The sequence below is a fragment of the Melanostigma gelatinosum genome (genome assembly GCF_949748355.1).
Source record: "Melanostigma gelatinosum genome assembly, chromosome: 3".
In the NCBI taxonomy this organism is placed as follows: Eukaryota; Metazoa; Chordata; class Actinopteri; order Perciformes; family Zoarcidae; genus Melanostigma; species Melanostigma gelatinosum.
Genome location: NC_136636.1, coordinates 9,032,170 through 9,053,797, shown reverse-complemented (window position 1 = coordinate 9,053,797; position 21,628 = coordinate 9,032,170). Strand labels below are relative to the sequence as shown.

Below are 21,628 nucleotides of genomic sequence, written 5' to 3'. Positions count from 1 at the left end.
ATTGCAAGAAGTGTGGATACCCCCCCACCCCATCATAAATCTCCACAAAAAAAGAAATGTTCCGGTTTGTTTTGTTCTGTGTAGCTGGTCAAGTGTATTCATTAAAAATGGTCCCGTGTTATGTTACAATTACAGGCTGTTTTATATTTGAGCATCCGATATTAATACTGCTGATACTTTAAGTTATATTGCTACTGGAGCCTTGTTGACTGGCCTTCAGTCCTTTGTGTACTTAGGCACAAGCTCACGGGTGCTGCCGTCCATGCTGCCCGTGTCCTGACCATGTCTGGCACAATTACGTCCTTTGGTTGTTTAGCAGGCCTATATATCAAATAATGCCTTGACTATCTGCATTGTGGGACTGGGAACAGTTTGGTTCATAATGGATTTGCATGATTCAGCGTGTGCATGAAACTTCATGGGTCTGTATCCAGGGAACAATGTGCTTGTTAAGTATTGATTCCAGACCCATATAAACTGTTAATAACTTTTAATTTGGACAACAAGGATTAAACCAATGTTAAAATGACATCAAATCCAAGGCCTGGCCGGTAAAACCAGCCAACTAGTAAGAGTTGAGGAATAAGAAAAAGATGGAGGGAAACCGGGTAAAAAGAAAGTCAAGCTATCAACTCAAGTCACCCTCAATATAAGGTTTCACAGATGCGGGAGACTAAAGTTACAAAAACGTATTTCTTCTAAAACAAAAAAAGGCCTTTGCCGTGAAAATGATGTGTAGAATTTATGTACATCATTCTCGGTTCATGTATGCATACAAAAAAAATCCACATCACAAGATGCTTGTGTTCAAGTATATTCACCAACTTCATCTCCATTAATTTAGCATTCTCATTTTTCCACTTTTTTTTTTTGTTTTGAAATAAAATGTCCTTCAAAATAAAAACAAAATGCAGAAAACCACATTTGATGTCCTACCAATACATATATACTGTATAAATACATACATAAATATATTTTACATACAACAGCCATAAATTTGAAAAGGGGATATACAGAGCAGGGAGGGTGGGGAGGGGGGTGGTAGTGTGTGTTTTAGCTTGTGTTGTAAAATGGTTTGTCCCTCTATTTTCTCATCAGTCAGATACACAGGTGCGGTGCCGTGTGTTGGTGTCTGTGTCAATACACACACACACACACACACGCATCTCAGTTGGCCCAGTAGGGGGAGCTGCCATAGCTCGACTTGTTGACTTGGCTCTTCTGCTGCAGGCTGCTGGACTGGCCACGCTGGCTCGGACCCCCCTGAACATGGATAGACATGCGTGTGAGCGCCTGGAGAAACCGGTAAAACCAGTGCAACAACAAACAACAAAAAATGTCTGCAGGTGTTACCTGTCCATCCTGAGCTAGGTGGTGGTGCAGCAGCTGTGAGTGTGGTTGCTGGTGAGGCAGGATGTGGAGGAATGGGGCCGGTGCATAGCCTCCGGGAGCTGCTCCGGGGTTCAGAGGCCCCGGGCCCCCCAGCGCTGATGGCAGACTGAAGGGAGGAGATGTTCCCGCATGGAAACCCTGCTTATCAAAAGACTGCAGATAAAGTACAAATTAAACTCAAAACCGGATTATTTATGAGTATCAACACAAGACAACAGTGGGTGGGGCTCACCTGGGTCTTATTGTAAACACTTCCACTGATGTCCGGCACACCGGAGTTACTGGACGTCACCGAGACGCCTAGCAGAATGACAGCAACAAACATGTACACATTACAAACCACTGTAAAAATCCAAATGAACACATTGGAAACACTTGATTGTTTCGTCCTTCTTACCTTTGCCGGGCCCAGAAGCAGCAGCTTTGGCTTGTGCCTGTGAGGAGGAGTTGTATCCTTTACTGTAGTCCACTCCTGCTGGCCCCGCTGTCAGCTCCTCATACCCTGCGCAAGAAAACTAAGTTCAGTGTTCAAACGATACACACAAGAGTTTGGGAACTACTTAACCCAGCATCAAATGGATTTCCCAAAGCTGCATGAAGTGGTGCGCTCACGAACCTGAGCTGAAGGCGTGCTGGCCGTAACCACTGGGCTGCTGCTGCGTCTGCTGCTGGAAGGGGCTCGCCGAGGGGTTTCCCAGACCGAGGCCCATACTGTGCTGCTTGGCCGAGGCCGGGCCCCCGGGAGGAACAAACATGGTGTGGCCATACTGGAAGGCAGCAGCACTGGGTACGGCACCGGGAACCCCGGTGTAGTAAGGCAGGCCTGCGTAGCTGTAGCCTGGAGGCAGAAAGGCCTGCTGACTGCTGTGGTGTTGCGGCTGGCTGTGGTGTTGCGGCTGGCCCTGGGGCTGAGGCTGGGCCTGGGGGGGCTGAGGCTGGGCCTGGTTCTGTCCTTGGCTCTGGCCCTGGGAAGCCTGCGAGGCAGCAAGGTTGGTGGGGGGTGCCGGGGAGGTGGAGTCGTTCCTGCCAAACTTTGTGACTTCACCTGAAATAAACAGGTGAGATGTCACTTGAGAACAAAACACAGCATTTTAGGATTTTGGACAAGGCCAGCAAGGGTTGAAGGAGCTTTACCTGAGTAGGGGTTGTTGGCGAGGCTCCCGTCTCTACCAGAGAGAGTTGCTGCGGGGCCAGGGAATGTGATTCCATAGTAATCCTGCAAAGAGGGCTGAAGGGACAGGAGAAGGATGAGGAGGAGAAGAGCCACACAACAACACAGCAACCTAAACAAGTTGATTTAGAACGAGAGAGGAGCCGCCCCAGGAGGAGTGTGGTGATGAGGCTCACCATTGGCAGTCTGGACTGGAGCATATGGAGGTCTTCGTAACCATAGATCTGCTGTGAAACACAAAGGACAGAGATCATCAGCGAGAAAAACTGCAAAATGTGTCCAAAAAAACCCAACACACACACACACACACACACGAACTGAAGGGACTAGCAAATATCATGATTTGTGTTCACCGATTTCAAAGAAAATCCAGCACACTGCCATGATTCTAGACCCCGAGGGTCTACTTACTGCGTATGCTGGCAGCAGCCCCCCTGGGCCCATGATATACTGGTTGGGCAGTAGAGGAGGCACTCCCTGGGATAAATTAGGAGGAGCTTTACCTGTCAAAACAATGCCGCCACAACCATCACTTTCAGATACTTTCACGTGACCAAACGGCAACAAGTACAAATATTTGGGCTTGTATCATCAAGGGAGCTCAACAAATGAGTGAAAGCAACACAGCACACATTTCCCGTGTGTGTGTGTGTGTGTCTGGAGTCTGTGCTTACCGGCGGTGGAGGAGAGCAGAGCCGTGTTCCTCGGTGCAGAGAGGTTGGACGTGGCAGTAGCTCCATTGGAGCCGAGTCCCAGCGCTGCGCTGGCGGCAATGGCAGCATTGTGAAGTACACTGGCGCCGACAATACCACCGACCGTGCTGCCCATGTGGTTGCCCATGTGGTTGCCCATGTGGTTGCCCATGTTGGCCATGTTGACCAGGTGGCCGATGCCGCTGCTACTGTTGCTGCTGTTGTGGGTCAAGTGGAGTGCGGAGGGCTGCGATGACGCGTAGGACGGAGCCAGAGAGCTCACGCTGCTGTGGTCAACACCGGTGTACTGCGGACAGGGAGGGAGCGGGACATCGGTAGCATGGTAGCATCAGCTGTTTGCTTACATATTATACACACAAAAAAAAAAAGAATGATGCTTGGGGAAGATGAGACATGTACTTACGGTGAGGGAGCTGGAGCCCAGAGCTGACACTGAGGAATGATTGCTGATATGACTGTAGAGTGACGGCAGAGAGGACAGACATGATCAGAGTATTGTGGTGCCAGTGGAAAAACGTCAAAATATTTTTGTTTTTATGCCGCTATTCCTCAATTCAATTTATTTTTTGGATGCAAAAGACAATTTTTAACATCATGAAAGTATCATTGTGTTATTATGAATAAATGAGTGCCGTGTGCGAACATGTGGTGGCAGCAGCAGCAGCAGCAGGCACCCACTATACTGAACTCTCTTCGAGGATTCAGGCTGGCTGAACATGGCCAGGAAATTCAAACTTGTGCAATGTAGGTTTGTCACCTGTTGAGTGAGTTGAGTTGGCTGGCTGAGGGCAGGTCCTGTGCCAGGTTGGAGAGTGTGGTGGAGCTGTGTGCGGGCAGGGAGGATTGTAAGTGGGAGGAGGGAGCCGAGGCACCGTTGGTGCTGATGTTCAGAGACGGCGACTCCGGCTTCGGTGTAGAGGACGCTGATGAAGCTGAGAGTAAGAGGAAAGAAAAGGACTTCATTTGTAAAAGACTCAAAACAGCACAGCCAACGAAAGATGGCGCTTGGTCGACATTTACAACAGAAAGTATACATCAGTACTGGGAACTTACTGTCTAGAGCAGTAGAGGTCCTTACACCATTCAGACCATTCTGGTGATATAAGAACGCAGCTCAGTGTCAGCGTATACCGACAACCGATCAAGACCACTGTCATATCGATGTGGCAAACATACACAGTGCGAACAAAACATCATTGAATTCAGCACAGACTTGAACTACATGTGAGAGGACCAGACAAAAAGGTGAAAATCAAAACCTAAAACAGGATTCATGCTGTTACTATAAAAGTTTGATTGTCTTAAGGGGCTACGGGCAAATCCTCTGGTGAGAAAATGCAGGCAAAAAAAACTACAAAGCTGTATTAACTTGGCCATTTCTCACCATGACTGGTCCCGTGGCCTCTTTACTCTGGGAAAAGGCCAGTCGTGTGTGAGCGGGCATGGTCCCGTCGTAACTCCCCCCCACTGTGGAGAAGTGAGAGGAGGGTACAGAGGAGGAGGTGGCGGCGACTGTCGAAGAACACGATTGTGGGTTGGAGGAGCCGGCAGTCCCTAATGAGGAGGGAGCGAGGCTGGGCATCGGCACAGAGGAGTGATATACCGGCTCTGACGAGGAGAGAGGCAGAGGCAGGGCCACGGAGAGAGGGCTGCCCAGCGACTCACTGCAACACAGCAGGGAGAGACGGGAAAGTTATTAGATACACTTCGTTAACAAACCCCCCCCGCATTACGGCTCTTTGATCCATTTCATGTCTGATCTGTAGTGTTTTAGAATTTTCAAACAGTTTCTGTTTTCATATGTATAAAAAGGTTAGAAGTAGTCAGTCAGCAGCGACGGTACCTGAGTGGTTTGGAGTACAGGCTCGTCTGGCTCTGTGTCCCTGGTCCCGGTGCAGGGGCCGGTGTGGACTCCCTGGATGCTGCCATCGCACAATTGTCAACGCCTCCGAACTCCGGCAATGCCGACTCCGAGCCGAAGTCTAGAGCTCCGAACTGGAGGTTCAGCCCGGGGACGTCAGCCGAGCCGGGCATCTCTACCGCTGTGGAGGGGATCTGCCACAATGGAGGGAACGGTCAGGTTTCCGGGGCCATGATTTTAAGCTCATATAACTACCTCGTATGTGGTCATTTAGAAAAGATTTGCCTAAATGTGCAAATAATATGTAAATATTCAAGAGTAGCCACATGTGCATCGGATTGTTCTCTCCATCAACATCAATCCCCTAACCTTCGATGTGGGCGGTATCCTTCGTTTCTGGCCTTTGAGCTGTGCCCGTTGCTGCTGTGGTGTACTGCCACCCTGAGGGTCCAGCCCTGCGCCAGGGGCAGGAGGTTTAGCACCAGCAGCAGCCATCATCGGGCCCGCCTGTGCTGGCGTGCTGGCGTGGTGGGGAGCGGGCGAGGCTGAAGCAGGGGGCGCTTGTTGTTGCGATGGAGGACTGGGTTGACGTGCCAGAGGCAAGGAGGGGCCGGCGTGCCTCTGAACCAGCTGACTCAGCACCAGAGAAGGCTCTGGCTGCAGGCCAAACTCACCTGCATGACACAAGTCGCACAAGGATTATAAATAGAATGCGTGCCTCTGTTAATACATGTGGCAAAAACAGAACTTGAACACACCCACTTGAACACTTACGGCTGAACTGCGAGGACAGCGAGGTGGTGTTGGATTCCGAAGCCTTGATGTCCCAGCTAGAGGAGGCGGGTGGAGGTACAGGTGCTCCCAGGCCTGGCAGTCGGCAAATGGAGGTGTTGCTTCCCTGGGTGCTGGCAGGAGGCGCAGCCTGGGATGAAGGTAGCGGACCCAAGCCAGGGCCCTTCAGCTGTTCCAGTATCTGAGCTCCAGCGCTAGGCGGAGCCCTTTTGGCCTGCCCCAGATCCCCAAAACCAGCTCCCAGAACCGACGACTGGCACAGACAGGAGGAGAAAAGTGTCATCACCAGTCTTTGTTTCGGTGTGCCAGTTTATTTACATGTGACGGATGAAGGAATGTGTATGAAAAAAAGGGTGCAGAGTATCAAAAGCAACTTTATTTTTATTTTTTTACCAGAGCAGCATGAGCATAGCTAGTGCTACCGGTGGCGTTGCGACTGGGGGGCGGGTGCTGTTGCGGTGGCTGGTGGTGGTGGTGAGAGTTTGTGAAGACCAGACTCTGAGAGGAAGAGGACGACGGTGGCTCTCTTCCTCCGACTCCCGGCTTCTGCAGCAGAGAGGCGAGGTCCAGACTAACACGGAAACACGTCGGTCAAAAGTCAATGTAGAAAATGCTTGCAGGACAGCCAATCAAAGTTTGCCAATGTATGCCGTTATAGTTGAGCCAGTTACTCACCTTTGCCCAGGTGTGATGTGATTCTCAGCAGCAGGTGCACATGAGGAGGTGAACACTTTGGTCTCTGAGAGCTGCAGGAACAAAAACACACAAGAGACACAGACGTGTTTCAAATGTGCACCACCACTGTGTGATTGACAGACTTCTCCTGCAATTGTGTCAACTCACGCCAACATCCTCGCTCCAGTCCTCGGATGCCCAGTCTTCCAAGGGACCCCTCCAGGTCACTAGAGAGCAACCAGCGATGAGTCAGAAAGTTTAACGGTGGGATGAGCAGGTTAACACAACGCAGGATACCTGTAGCGTATTAACATTTGCATAAAAGCTACACTGTACTGTCCGCTCAGTACATTGCGATGCGTTTGTTTACCACAAAGCTGCGGTTACAGGTGAAGAGCTCACCTGTCCCCTCTGTGCTGTTGTTGGCCGCCGTGTCCCACACCTCCGTTTGTGTGTTCCCTGACCGAGCCTCCGAGGTATAGTCCGCTGGATTGAAGGTGCTGTGGAAGAGTCGAGGAGAGGTATATGTAGTTACACAGAAATAAACTGAAGAGGCAGGGGAGTAGTCGACAGATTTAGGTCATTATGTTCCCTCCCATTAGACGAGGGATGAGATGTTGATTTCTGGTGCTTAGCAGAGGTTAAGGTGAGATACGTTTATTATTATGTTATTAAGACACCACATCTCAATGGGACCGGTGACTGAAGACTCACAATGTTTAAAGAGGAAACTCTAAAAAGTCAGTTGCAAGAAAAATCCAAATTCTCGCACTCATTCAGAAACCAAATCCACAACAAAGTTACATTTCCTGGCCTAATAAATTTACACCTAAACGTATGTGAACACCCCTGAGAGTGTGTGTGTGTTGTCACCATACCCCATGCCCTGGGCTGAGAACCGGCTCCCTGGTGGTCCCCTGCCTCTGCCTCGCCCTCCAGATCCTGCATAACATGGATACACAAAGGTCAACAACATCCACGCCAGCGTTGGGCGTGCCGACAAAGGGTTCTAATGTGCACGCGCTCACCTCGGCCACCACCTCTGGCCCTCCGACCTCGATCTGCACCTCTGTCCACTGGTGGCACCTCCACTCCGTTCTCCTCCGGACGTGGTGCTGTACGTGTGCAAATGCATATTATATCATCAAACATACTGATGCTGAGACACGGCAGAAGAGACGGGAGACTCTGAACTAGATTTAAATGAATGTGAAGTTTACCCGGTCGACTGCGACTGCTCCCCCGGCCCTTGCGGTTGGCTGCCGTGCGGCCCTTGCTAGCCTCCCTCTCTCCTTTCTTCTCCCGGTTTTCCTTGTTCTCCTTGCTGTCTGATGGACCCTCCTTCACCAGGGGCTTCTTCTTCCCCACCGTCTCCCATGAGGTCTGAACACAGACGAGGAACAACAGGAGAGAGAGAAGGGAAAAAAAACACAGAAAGAGTAAACCACAAAATATATATTATCTCACATGTTCCTTATAAGGAAGCTATAGCCAGAAGTAAAACAATGACTCAACATTGATAACATGCTTCAGTGAGCAGACGTTTGTTTAAACTAAAATAAATAAATCTCTGCTTCCATTTCACAGTTGCAGCCGGTCAAAGTAACTAGACAAGTGGCTGGTTGAACATCGCATTTCAAACAGTTTCGAGTGTGTTTTGTTCATCAAGAGGATAAAGAGACACTACAGGACACGATAAAAACTGTTCTGGAAACAGTTACAGAAAAGACCAACGTATTTACTGAAGTGTGCGCTAGGCTGTGTTACGTAAGACAAACATCAGGTGAGGATATGTAATTGGTAGAGTTTCAATACTAAACAACATAATGATTAAAACCACACAGTCAGTAAAACAAGTGTGTTAATTAGGTAATAGGCCACTCTTTTCTTGGGCTACACCTCCTCTTACAGCTAACACACTCTGCAACCTTTCCTTTTGTTTATGACAGTTAAGATCTTGAGGAGTACAGTAGAAGCAGGTGTAGTCGGAAGGTTGCAGTGTTTACAATAACAGCGGAGACTTCCACGTAAAAAGGAGGAAACCGGCTATTTACTATTTTGGGATTTCCAGGACACCAAAACAACCAGGTAGCTGTCTGACCGGCCCTACAGCCTCTCCTCGCCATCTGTGCCAGCTGGCATTCTTCAGAAATGTTGCGACACTCACTTAGACCGGCAACACACGGGCAGAACAGCACCTCAGTGTTTGCCAGACATTCGGCAGCCCGTTTGACCTTCCTCTCTGAGCAGCAGGGGGGGAACATAGTGTTTTTCACAACATGTGTTAATCTTCTGAGCACGTTACATAACTTGAAATGTAGTAGTGAGGTGCCAGAATGCTTTGTTTTGTGACTTCACTAAGGACAATATATAAAATATCTTTCTGTAATTTTTACTTTTTTGTCATTGTGTTGAACATGGACCTGCAGAATGTGTTTCGGCTGCGTTTTTTCACTCATCTCTCCTCTGACAGAACAGATACGATTGTATTTTAAATCAATGCAGCTGTTGTAGGAGCGGTCGATTAACGCGCATTCTCTCGTAGTGTCACTTCAAAACTTTCTTTTATTCCAGAAAAGCATCAAAAGCATACATGGAAGTCATCTTGAACAGATTCAACAGTAAATCATAATTAGCATGGTTTGATGTACAAGCGGTAGCATGATTATAATTTCCTTAAAAGTCTAGAATGTACAGGTACAACACAAATCAGAGTAATGGCTTCTACAGCTGTCTTCACAGGTTGCGCAATGGCTTGCGTTTTTGCATTACATGCATTTGTGAAGCAAAACTACTCAACGTCTGGGTCATGATCCAGGTACAGTTTAATAAGCCTGCGCTTTTTGCGAATTTGGGCTGAAGTACCTCCAGATGAATGGTACTCATGACATATCATCACTATCCTCCACATACAAAGAACAGGGCCCTGGTCTGAGATCTGGTGTGTAGTTTGTGCACTCTCAAGTAAAAAACGAATTGTATTGTGAGCAGCACAGCAACCAAAGTCTTGCAGCACGAGGCTTAAGCTGCGGCAGTGAGCATGAAACCAGCTGACAGAAATTGTATGGCGCCATTGTTACGGTTATTAATGCCACGTCATACAGTGACATATCAAAAAAGCTCTATTATATTTGTAGCAACACGAGTACAATGTGAAATTTAGAGCATGAAAGACTTTTTCAACTTATTCTCACAGTTCATGCTTCTGTTTTTACCCATAGAATGAGTACGGTAATTAAAATGTTAATTTTACATTTTGTTAAAAACAGTTCCATCCAGAGCTGCGGCACATTCTGCCTTCCAGCATAAAAATACATTCACAATATCTGATATTGCAAATTCATATAGCTCCCACTAAGGGGAGTTTAAGATGAGATCAAATGAGACGTGACGTCGTTTACCATGTCCGAGGTGCTCTCTAGGAGAAAGTTGATGGCTCTGCTAACATCCTCGTTGCAGTCGTGGAGTGCTACCATGCACTCGTCCTGGTTCTTCCCAGTCACTTCCATCAGCTGTAGGCAGCGCGCGCACACGCACACACGCACACACGCGCACACACACCATATTAGAATTGTCTAGCAGTCAACAAGGGTGTACCAATGACAAAATACACCGTTTTTTCACCACATAGAAGTACACGTCACAGCAAGGCGAGGTGTCACTCATGGCATCAAATATTTTTCATTTGTCACCATAGAGTGCTGAGTCATGGAAGATCAACAGGTTGCACTGACTAGTAAACACGCGCCTGACCTGGTTAACTTTGTCCTCAAAGTCAGCATCATTCTTGTCATAGATCACCTGGGCGAGCCGGATCTGCTCGGCAGTAGCCTGCGTCATGGAGAACAATGGGGGAAGTTTTTGGTTGACAGGAGCAAAAACGTATGCCACTTACAAAGATAATGATCAGAGAGGTATTCATGTAACTATATGGATACAAAGCAAGTGCCTCCTATCGTCATTATTTTGTATCGAATGCACTATTGTGGCTGTAATAGCAAATAAATCCTTGTTAATATTGGCCACGGAGGTCTCCTTGCCTCATGTGTGCACTGAGGTTTTGTTGACAGTCTGCTTGCACACCAGTGTTTTGTATAACGTAGCGTGTGCTCTGCTTTCATTGAGTTTCTCCATGTTCGTGCAGTTGCGGTGGCTCACCTGTATCTGTTTCTGTGGTTGTGACGCTTGAGTAGCAGCAGGCAGCGCTTTTTCCCGAGGGCCCCGGGCCTTGTCGCCGCCCAGCGAGCTCATCATATACAGTATATACAAAACTCTGTATGTACAAAATAGAAAAATCTGCAAAAGGAAACAAGCAACATGGAAGGACGAGCAAAATCAACGAATAGTTCTTAAACCCACAGATTATGTCAGTTAATTAACGATGTTGTTACAGCAGAGCCTCAATACTTTGCCTTATGCGAGTACATAAAGGAAAGAATTGTTTAATTCAATACTTTTCCTTATGCGAGTACATAAAGGAAAGAATTGTTTAATACCACAAATATGTGTTGTGAGAGGAGCTATTGCGCAAATACTGGCCTTATGAAGCCTAAAGACACACAGTTGGCCTGGTGACAACAGCTTTGCTGGAAATCTAGGCCAAGGAGGGAGAGCGACCCAGTGTCCTCTTACAAACAGCAAAGACCTCAGCGTGTGAGCACCACACACCCTGACTCCACTCTACTAAGCTAGATAGTACACACACACTATAAACTAAACTACTGCAGTTAAATGCTGAATTCTTCTCTGTGTATTACAACTTGGTCCCATACAAGTTGCTACAAATTGGATAGATACCACATAACCATGCATTAATATGTTTTCGTGGCAAATATTAAACACTTCTCACAACCATAGACACACACACACACACACACAAACACACACATACACACAGACACACAGAGGGGGCTTTATACAAAAGGTGACTGCTCAATACCTTGTAGTACAAACACCCTGTAGTGCAATTTGTGTTTCAAGCTTCGACTATGGTGTCCATTGTTAGGATAATAACATACGTCCCCAGTGACCCATTTGTTTTATGTCAGAGAACAAAAGCAACCCAGTTTACAGTGCCTGAGTGACGTTGGTCGATGCACTGCTGCCATTGGCTGCTGGTCTGAACAAAGCTAAATGCAAAAAAAGCACGAACTGCCTTTAAATTTAATTTCAGTGAAAAATCAAGATTCTCTTTTTATAAGTGAGAAACATAGTACAGTAGCAGCTGCTGCACTATCTATTGGATGTTTTCAAATATCAACACAGCGTTTAACGTACGAGTGTGGACGGTGTTAAGAGATAAACAATAACAAAACAGTCGTTTCAGTAACGTTAACTCCGCACATCTCAAACGTTCATCACATGTATTTGGACATGACTTTACTGCCATGACATGAAATAAAATAACGTCACCAGTTAACTTACTCGTATATGTTTACGTACATTTACTTCTACCTGGTTAACGCTAACTAAGAATTAGCTACAGCTTATTTTAATAATAATAAAGCGAGCGGAGCGTTGTTTTGAAGCCATGCTAACGTTAGCCCGCTGCTGTTAGGTTAGCTACTTATTTCATGAGACTACATATGGGACGATTCGGTTGACGTTGCATGGCAATCTTGAAACAAAATAAATCAGATTATTGTAGTGTCGTTCTGGACTTAACACTGAGCGACTTAGTGGTGTTGATGCTGGGGGTCCCTTTGTCCTCGCTAGCATAGACTCATGTTAGCTCCTAGCATGCTAATGCTGACACCAGACCGTCGATAGCGGGGATGAAGCTAGCTAACGGTGCTAGCGGTCTAAATCTGGTCCAAGTGGATAACCAGCGACTGTGTAACTGGCTTCATCGTGTTTTATACGTATATATAGTTCCGCTCAGTTATCTAACGATTACTGGCAGTTTCGTCAAGCGTGTCCTCGACATGTAAACACCGGGCTAGCGAGCTAACAACATAACTGTGTTAAATCTCAAGAAAAAGGGGGCCTCTTTAGCGGAGCCCAATCCCATCCCGACATTGCCGGAAAACAAGACAACAGAAAAATTGCGAAAGACATCCCTCACAAGCCCGTGTCAGCAACGCAACGAAGCCAGCCAGCAACTACCTCAGCGAAAGCGCGCTTAAGTACACGGCGTATAAGCGTTGAAATACAGACACTGAACTTGGAAAATCATAAGAAAAATAGTGTTTTTATTACCTGCTAACACGCTTCACTCAGCCAGCAGCAGACAAGGTGGTCACGTGACGTGCGCTGCCGTGGCGGTGGATGCTCCCTCTTCTCCGGGTCACAACTAACTTCCTAATACTCACCATCAAGCACACGTCGTGCAGTTAGGATGGACGTTTATACTTTGATATCTATGTGTATATATATATATTGATATATTATCTGTTGTGTTCATTGGAGATGCATATTTATACAGCATATGACAACAATGCAGACTGGTCTACCACAGAGCCCTTCCTGTCTTGAAAGCTCCCATATAATGAAGGATTATCTTATTTTATATGGTTAGACATCATTAATGGCAACATCTAGATTTAGCAATGAACCATTTTAATTCAAAAATAAATTGAATAAACGATGGTCAAGCATGAAAAAAGAAACGTTACATCAATATACATTTACTTTTTTATTATTTACTCTTTTTAAAGATTTAATAGCTTGTTTTTTTTCCAGATGTTTATATCTTACAATATCCTCAGATTCAGTCATTTGTAAAAACATTCACGAGGCATGTATAAAAAAACCAAGGCATCACCAAGTAGACAGATCAATCCACACACCTCCTCAAACGTATACATAAAAATGTATGCAACTGTCCCAATGTATTTTACACATACACATTTACATATAAAATACACTTTAAAAGTGTTGGTTTATTTGTTCAAATTGTAGTCTTAATTGGGGTTTCTCTTTTCAATATGTCATTATCATGAAAACCACAGAAAATTTCCATGTAGAAAAGGAAAAGCTATGATCGCCTGCGGCAGTCTTTCACAGAAAGACCAGAGGAAGGCAAAAACATAAGTCAAGCCTGCCTCTACCAAACAAGGAAAAAAGCAGAATCACTCACTCCTTGGTACAAAAAAGAAGAATAAAGTTTTACAACAGTGACAACAAATGTATGTGCCTGCAGCATCTAACTCCAGGGTAGAGTCCAAAAACCCTCAATATTTCTCCTTGCACCTTCTTGCTGGATTACTGAGAAGATCAGAGTGAACTACCACAGATCTTCTCCCTAGTTCCTGTGGAGGAGTCCCATAATCATGGGAGGGATTTAACCTCGACATTAAAGGCTCCTCAATCTATCAATAATCATATTTGTATTTGCTACCGAAACTTAAAATTGTGGGTTCAATTGTAACGATAACAGATGAGAATTTAAACACCACTAATGGTCAAATCTGCTCAAAGTATTCTGGTCAAAGAGAACAGGAACATACGCAAAAGGGCAAAGAGACAATACATCCTTCAAAAGAAGCAGCTATAAACACCCCTGACCAACTGAATAAAGGTGACTGAGAAAGGGGAAAATAAATACAAATAATGAAAATTAGAATATCAGCAGGGCACACACAAAAAATAAAATAAGCATTTGTTGGGATTAATTAATAGCAGAACACTGCATTTAGCAATATTAATGTTTCACCTTTACATCATCTCGGTAAGAACAAACATGAACACAAAGTTCCATTTTGATTGGCTTCTTTGCTTTTACTTCTGCGTGGAGAAGAGCGAAGTTCTTTGTGATTGTTGTGGGACAGGACAGGCTGCTCCGACTAGTAAGTATTCTCTATCGAATGTCAAACCGCACTCCGGCTCAGTCCTTCGACATTAACTGTCTCTCCAGTCACTCTTCTTCCTCTCAGTTATTGCCGTCCATTTTAGTGAGAGAACGAAAAGGAACTTTTAGAAGAAAAATTCCACAGGTATTCCACAGAGACACTGTCTTTTACCACAGAGGAAGCAGCGGTAAACACCGTCCTTACATACAAAAAAACAAGCCAGCGAAATACCATAGCCTAATCCCTGCGGGTTGGACATTTTAAATTATGAAAACATGTACTACTTTAGTCTAGATGTTTCTCAAAACGCTTCAGAGTCCCTCAGTGGCAGACTTTGCAGAGCTTACAAATGACTAGTTCATTGTTTGTACACATTTTAATACAAAAAACTAAGTAGTTGAGGTGGAAGGAGAAAAAGGAATAATTGGGAGAGAAAGGGATATAGGAATATGAGGACACTAACATACACAACGACAATATTCAAAGCTGCGATACTGTGGGGGCAAGATCATGCTCCTGAGTCCACATGTGAGCAAAACAGAGTGACACTTCAATGAGCAAGAGGAATACCAAAGACAGTGATGTCAACAGACTTGAAGAGGGAGAGGGACGGAGGGACTGGTTAGGGGAAAAAGTCTGGACGAGGATGTAGTGATAGAGTGACGGAAGAGACGGAGAGGCTAGCTCCACAGTCCTGCGTAGTTGCCGTGCAGGCCAGAACAGAGTGGTCCACCTGCTACGAACAGCTTGGTGCCAGAGTCGTCGTAGCAGTGGGTGTACACCGCGTTGGGGAAGGAATGAATGTCTGAGAAGTAACTCCTCCACGTCTCATCGTGATTCTGAGAGTTGGGAGAGCAGGAGAGGAGAGAAGGAAGTGAAAAGTAGTGAAAACTAAATCTATGACAACAATGCTACAACATCTGTGTCAGGTCAACTCAAGCTAAGCACTTGTATGTTTATTATCAAAGACAAATAGGCAAATAATGTGTACCAGCCAGCCTTTCCCTGTCGAGAGTTTGAGGATGCCATCTCCTGGGAACTTCCGGTACCCTCCGCCTGGATTCAAAGGGTTCTCTAGAAATCTCTGGGCCCGGATGTCGTAGAAGAGAAGGGAACCTTGGCCGGTGCCCACTGTCACAATGTGCTCGTAGAAGCTCACTGAACGGATCCCTGCACAGACAAAAGATGTCTCGAATGCATAGCTACTCAAAAGTAAACGCCAGTATTTAAACATTGTCATGACGTAGTTTCGGGAGGTAATCAGCCCTCCGCTTCTGCCATTGCTGTAGCTTTTTTTTTTTTCCTTCCATAAGTTTATGGATTACTCACCACTTCCTCTCTCTCTTGAATTGACAGACTTGATGCTGTGTGTAGGCTGCCGTGGATCCAGAAAGGACACATGGGCCTGAGAACCCACAGCGTACACCGACCATTCCTCCCCATATGCCAGACACACATTCTCTTTGCAGTGAGGCAGCTTGGTGGACAGTATCTAGAGGGAAGCGCCATAGAATGTTAAATGGGAACTAAGTAAAGGTGATGTCAACAACAGTCCTTCCTTCTCCGTATAGTTGACACAGAATTGTGCACATGCATGCCTGGGACGCTCCATTAAATAAGAAACGTGTACGAAATATTTACTATTTTGGTGAGCAATTGATCTTGTATCAGACTTAACTGGCAGTGTAAAAAAAAAGCACTAATACAACTCGCAGCAAGCTGTAGTCACCCTGTTCTCCCTTAGCTGAATGTATCACTGTGGTATGAAGTATGCAGAGAAAACACATCACATGATTATTAGTCACACTGTAGAAATGGGAGTTACCTTGCACAAGTTGTGCTCAGCTTTCCAGAGGTGGAAATAGCCATCCAGAGAGACAGCACCAAGCTCCTAGAAAGGGAAGACACACATGGGAAGACAGATGTAAATAACTGACGCTGAGATGTGCAGAAACAACAGGTTCTGACAGTCAACTTGTTTGTTTTGATGTGAAACTTCCAATACTTTTCAGGCTTGACCACTACTGTGGTCAGCTTGAAGGATTGATAGTGGATTTCTCTGGTGACTCACTTTCAGCATAAAGAAATACATCTAATCATCCACTCCTGTAGCACAATCCACTCCTCTGATGGCCATGTGTACGCTAAATATCAAACTACAAAGCAATTGTAAGAAATCAATCACATGGTTCGCCAGGACGATGATTCTTACCTTATGGTTGTTGTTGAAGGCCAGGGCACGGACTTTACAGTTGTATGGGTTAGTGTACTCCTTTGGGATGTCCTTGAGGGCACGGTGGGAGATGTGGGCGTATGAGGGTACCGCCTCTTCATTCTGACTCCGCTCCGCCTGGCTCATTACTTCCTCTGTCACCTCCCACAGGCCCATGGAGCCATCTCTGGACCCTAGGCATTTAAAAACACAAGTTGATTACTGCCTAGAGTATTTCTGGCTCCACGAACAGCATACAAAAGTGAAAAATAGACATAGGATTGTCATTTGGGTATTGTGCACAATGCTCACACAGCAGTGGTCATTCATACAAGTTAACTCATATACCCAACTCACCAGAAACCGCCATGTTGTCACTGATCCAAGCTATGGAGAAGATCCAGTCATTGTGACCTTCCTGAAAAAATAATGGCCACTATGTAAAAGCAAAACAACGTGTGTTCTTCTGCGTGAATTGCTGAACAGCTCTTGCTAAACGGTGGCTGGGAAATATGAACAAAATATACATCATGGTTATAAAATCTCATTTTTCACCCCTCTCTGGTTGAGAGTATGCAATCAGGGAATCAATCACGGGTGTTATCTTGGTATTAAAAGTGTTGACCAAGTGGAACATTTGACACTCTTTGGTACTTAATCAGCAGTCAAGAAATGACAAAAAATCCTTAGAATTCATCCTCTGGGGACAGCAAACCCTCCATGATACGCCATGCTGGCAGGACTCAAACACTGTGGCTGGTGGACAGAAAGAATTGTAACAGAATGACTTGCAGTGGGCAAAAAGAGAGGATTAGAAACCATAAGCGATGACTGGATGTCAGATAACCCAAACCACTTACATCTCCCACACAAACAGGGTCCAATGTGGGCAGCTGGTAGATGGCCAGGCTGTTGGGGTTGTCTCCTCCTGTGGCTAGCAGCGTTCCAGAGGGGTTGAGTTCAATAGCGTGGATCCCACAGCCCTGCTGGTCCAGCCGGGCACGGGACACTCCTGTGGGTTGGTAATGCCGCCCCGCCACCACTGCACCCACCGCCCCAGAGTCTGCACCATGACACTCCCTGTCCTTCAGCATGGGAATGCGTGTTATCTGCCCTGTCAGGACATCAGCTACAAAAAGCTGCAGGTAAAGGAAGGAAAGACATCTGGTTAGAATATCAAATATTTGAGTGCATGTAATCTCACACCAAGTGTTAGAAATATGTCAAACCAATGAATGCAGGTGAGTAACAAAATGACATCTCACCGTGTTACACTTGGTCCCACACACCACCTGCCTGTGGTTGAGCCACTGTGAAGCAAACACCTTGTTGAGTCGCCCTAGGGAGAACTCTCTCTCCTTGAGGATGCCAGGGAGCCTGCCGGCGGCAAAGCCCCGGAGGCTCCGCTGGAGCCGTAACTCGTGCTGCTGTTGAGGTCTGAACTCCCGCCCCCGGAGGGCACATACCACCGAGCGCCGACTGCACCACCACTGCTGGGCATGACGTGATGAACAAGAAACACGGCTCCGCTTGTGTGGTGCTTGACACCAGCCCAGCTGAGGAAAGAGGGTGGGGAATAAAAATGAAGTGACTTTAGTCAAATACAATATCTGACAGAGACTAGCAATAATAATGTTTTACTTACAATTGCGCAGTGGGGGGCCGTGCATTTTATACCTGGGCCTTCACTGCTGGTCCTGCAGCTGAACTACCACCTTATAACCACATTGTGGCGCCACAGCTGATTTTTAAGGCTGTAACTATGTACGTCTTCGTATTAAACCGTTTGAATAACGCACGAGCATTTAGAGAATGCAAAAGCCTAATTTCAGGAAAACATAATGTTCTCAGCTGGTCTGGCTGTGGGATCCACTGTCATTCCTTAATGACAAGCCGCAAACCAAAGAGAGTGACATAGGATTTTACTTTCACAACTTTAACATTGAACGCACCTCTCTGCAGTGTCTTTCCTCCTCTCATCACTCTCTGTCATGGTGCAGCTCAACTCAGTCAGAATGCATTTTGATTGGCTGAGCTGAATCACGTGATGTGATTCACGACCCATCAGCCTCTGCTGGCTGTTAAGTTTCGTGATAGTCACATGCTTGCCCACTGACCAATCACAGCACACCTAGCGGGAAAGCTACAGATGAACACTGAGCGGCATGTAATGCTGACGTCATTATAGGCCGGCTAGCAGCCGCTGACACGTCAAAGAATACGCCCAACATGTCAATGTTCGGTGTCCGCAAGGTTGGCGGTTCGATCCTTGGTTACTACATGTTCTGTGCCGCAGTGTTCCTGAGCAAGATGCTAAACTCCCGACTGCTCCCCAGGCGCCTGTCATTGGCAGCCCACTGCTCCCTACATAGGGATGGGTCAAATGTAATCTGCACTGGCTGCAGGCGAGAGTCTGCAGGCCTCTGGCTCTGTTCTTACATAGAGACACAGAGGTGAGATCTGAGAGCAACTGAGGAAGACAGTAGCTGTGCAATGAGAAAATAAGATAATGGGAAAATATTTTTATAAATTACAATACATGTAGTGCATTTAAGAAAAATTATTAAATTACATTTTTTTTTTTTAATATAAATAGCTTTGTGATTCTGTTTAGGCCAGCAGAGAAGGCCTTGCAGGCCCTGACGGCCCGCCACTGCAATTGCGGAAAAGTTTAGTGGATCATGGAAATATTACAGCAGAACCACACTCATCCTTGACACTTCATCGGGATGTGTACTCAATTTACAGGCCTAGTCTACACAAGAGCCCTGAATTTAATATTGCTCAGGTAGGCCAATATTATTGGCTGTCTATGATGTAGGTTAAGACCACCCCTATATTTAGTCAGTAGACCTCATAAGACATACTGATTGCATTATCACTGGTAATGAACACAAAATAAATCTCTTTCACACACACACACACACAAAAAGCATGCTCATAAGGTACACCAGTCACACTTGTGTCCGACCATTCATTTAAACTTTGCAACATTGTTGCTAAGACTTTTATGGGCATATAAATCTAACTTGGCCTGTAAAATTAAAAGCTCTCCTACTAACAATATACAACCTCAGGCTTTAAACGTGATATTCCACTTTATTGTGTTGATTTATAATTTACTTTATAGGGATATTTAAGGACACAGCCAAAGCTGGTACATTAATATTGTATACAAATTGCAATTTGCCATAATGGTAAAATTATATTACCTGGGACTCTCTTAAAATGAAAGAGGTAACACAGAAACTGGCAGAACAGCTAGTACTGAAAGAAGACATCAGATAGATGAATTTTCACTTATTTTAAAGCTGCTTAAATAATGCTTAAATAATGCCGTTTGGAAACGTTTGAGGGTCCCTGTCCCTGGGCACCATTCTTCTCTACAGAGGCATACACCAGTTCCTAATCATTGTTTTGTGAGGCATCTCATACTTAAAGGATATGCAAAAAACCCGGTTACATTTTGTTCTACGTATTTGATCGCTCACACAGAAACAACCAGAAGAATCTGAATTGGCATCACAATAACATTACAAATGTTATGGGATGATTATGAATTGTCTAACCCTGGCCTAATTATTCATACCCATTATAAGCTGTGTAAAACACAAAAAGCAGACTAAAAAAAGAATTATATTGACATAGATTTGGTTTAATTCTGCTGATGAATAATTGTGACCTCACACGCCTGACACAAGCATTGACATTGTTAACATACGATGCAGAAAAAGGAAGCTCGTACAGTATTGCTATCTTTAATGAAAAGCTAGTGATGCTGCTGACAAATTATGATGTCAGCAACTGGGCTCAGGACTGACTGATGAATGTCCATTCCATTATCTTGGACAGGCCGATCTACGGTTAGTCTGTGTATATTTAAGTGAGCTATGCCAGCTAACTTAGTTAGCTAGCATAGCTCTATCTGCGTCTATCTGCTAACGTTAGCTTAACAGCTAGCAACGGCTAACGTTATGCCTTATATTTGGACAAATTCCGTTTTAAATTATGACAAACGCTCTTCTGGATAGTGACTGTAGGGTGACAAGTGATGACCCCAAGCGAACAAGGGACTGTCAATTGTATCTAATCGTGATTACAATCAAATAATAATAAGACAAGGTAACTAGCCCTTCGGCTAACGTTGACCAAGCTGTCGCATTGATAACGGACATCCTTTGGATAACGCCATGCTAACATTAACGGGTAACGTTTCTGACTTTCAAATATGAACATGTCGTTAAAAATGACTGCAGTTGTTATTTGTTTGGTGGATGTTATGTTCACGTAGTGTAATATATTGTAGTGGTTTATTGGTCAAAATGTCATCTATAGCTTGCCTCTGACATGGCTTTAATCAGCTAAAAACCTGGTTAGCCCAATGCTAGTTAGCATGCTAATATAACTGACTAGCGTTAGCTTAGTTAATACAGATCCGCACCGAGTTTCCGCCTACCTGTTGTTGGTCCTTGGGCTCTCCTGCCTTCCTTTTCCTGCTAACTGTTTTTCTCGCCATAATCTGAGACACACAGCTCCCTCACCCACATGGAGGGTAAAAGTGACTCTGGACACTGGATCATATAATGGCGATATGCTGTGTTGTTCCTTGGCCCTCGCTGGCAGCGTCCGACGACGAGCAAGGGCGATCACATACGGGAGAGGTTGGTTAGTGACCGGTTTAGGATTGTCGCTGACCTACTCTCATTAGCTTGCCTCCTTGGCTCCCAAGTAATAATACAGTCTGGTTGTACTCCTTTTTCAGATTCTAACAACGTCGCTAGCTCCAACCAGAGGGTACACACTCTCCTTTTTCTCCTACCGAGTCGCGTCAGCAACGGCGAAAGCATTGAGCATCGCGCAGCCGCACTAAAATTAAACATCAACAAAAACAAGGTCGTACGTGAACGCGAGCGTCATGCGTGCTCGTTTACGCCAACTGCGTGATATCATTGATCAGATGATGTTTTCTCCCCGTTTTAAGGAAATACAATTTTGTGTCAGCGGGAAAAGAATGTTTTTTTA

The 21,628-nt window shown here is 45.5% G+C and overlaps 2 protein-coding genes across 4 annotated transcripts; both read right to left on the bottom strand.

The window, feature by feature from the left end:
• Positions 1-475: 475 nt before the first annotated feature.
• Positions 476-12,846, bottom strand: ubap2a (ubiquitin associated protein 2a). 3 transcript variants are annotated; one of them, XM_079266229.1, is made up of 27 exons: positions 12,803-12,846; positions 10,763-10,900; positions 10,358-10,435; positions 10,006-10,116; positions 7,825-7,987; positions 7,633-7,719; positions 7,483-7,546; positions 7,007-7,104; positions 6,773-6,831; positions 6,605-6,675; positions 6,323-6,500; positions 5,912-6,182; positions 5,507-5,811; positions 5,120-5,331; positions 4,661-4,940; positions 4,330-4,369; positions 4,034-4,208; positions 3,680-3,731; positions 3,238-3,562; positions 2,975-3,066; positions 2,740-2,790; positions 2,527-2,620; positions 2,009-2,437; positions 1,790-1,894; positions 1,625-1,692; positions 1,354-1,545; positions 476-1,263 (listed from the first exon to the last, which is right to left on the bottom strand). In XM_079266229.1, exons 2-27 carry the CDS (start codon positions 10,856-10,858, stop codon positions 1,168-1,170), a joined length of 3,792 nt encoding a protein of 1,263 aa, XP_079122355.1. In that variant the 5' UTR covers positions 10,859-10,900; positions 12,803-12,846; the 3' UTR covers positions 476-1,167. The 3 variants fall into 3 exon arrangements, with proteins under 3 accessions (XP_079122355.1, XP_079122353.1, XP_079122354.1); XM_079266227.1 differs by having other exon boundaries at positions 7,633-7,987; XM_079266228.1 differs by having other exon boundaries at positions 1,354-1,530; positions 7,633-7,987.
• Positions 12,847-13,212: 366 nt separating this feature from the next.
• dcaf12 (DDB1 and CUL4 associated factor 12) lies at positions 13,213-21,428 on the bottom strand. The gene is made up of 9 exons (XM_079297094.1): positions 21,063-21,428; positions 17,872-18,162; positions 17,467-17,745; positions 16,964-17,024; positions 16,607-16,800; positions 16,220-16,285; positions 15,724-15,886; positions 15,386-15,564; positions 13,213-15,233 (listed from the first exon to the last, which is right to left on the bottom strand). Exons 1-9 carry the CDS (start codon positions 21,120-21,122, stop codon positions 15,075-15,077), a joined length of 1,452 nt encoding a protein of 483 aa, XP_079153220.1. The 5' UTR covers positions 21,123-21,428; the 3' UTR covers positions 13,213-15,074.
• Between the last annotated feature and the right edge of the window lie 200 nt (positions 21,429-21,628).

What these genes read in the sequence shown, in the direction of transcription:
- ubap2a (XM_079266227.1), bottom strand. Translation starts at nt 10,858, where the DNA reads ATGATGAGCTCGCTGGGCGGCGACAAGGCCCGGGGCCCTCGGGAAAAA. An exon ending in TAGAGAGCACCTCGGACATG is followed by an intron (nt 7,988 to 10,005) that starts GTAAACGACGTC and finishes GTCTGTGTTCAG; the next exon opens with ACCTCATGGGAGACGGTGGG. An exon ending in GCTGTCCTCGCAGTTCAGCC is followed by an intron (nt 5,812 to 5,911) that starts GTAAGTGTTCAA and finishes TGTGTCATGCAG; the next exon opens with GTGAGTTTGGCCTGCAGCCA.
- dcaf12 (XM_079297094.1), bottom strand. Translation starts at nt 21,122, where the DNA reads ATGGCGAGAAAAACAGTTAGCAGGAAAAGGAAGGCAGGAGAGCCCAAG. An exon ending in AGCCCAAGGACCAACAACAG is followed by an intron (nt 18,163 to 21,062) that starts GTAGGCGGAAAC and finishes CTCTTTCCTCAG; the next exon opens with CTGGGCTGGTGTCAAGCACC. An exon ending in TTCAAGAGAGAGAGGAAGTG is followed by an intron (nt 15,565 to 15,723) that starts GTGAGTAATCCA and finishes TTGTCTGTGCAG; the next exon opens with GGATCCGTTCAGTGAGCTTC.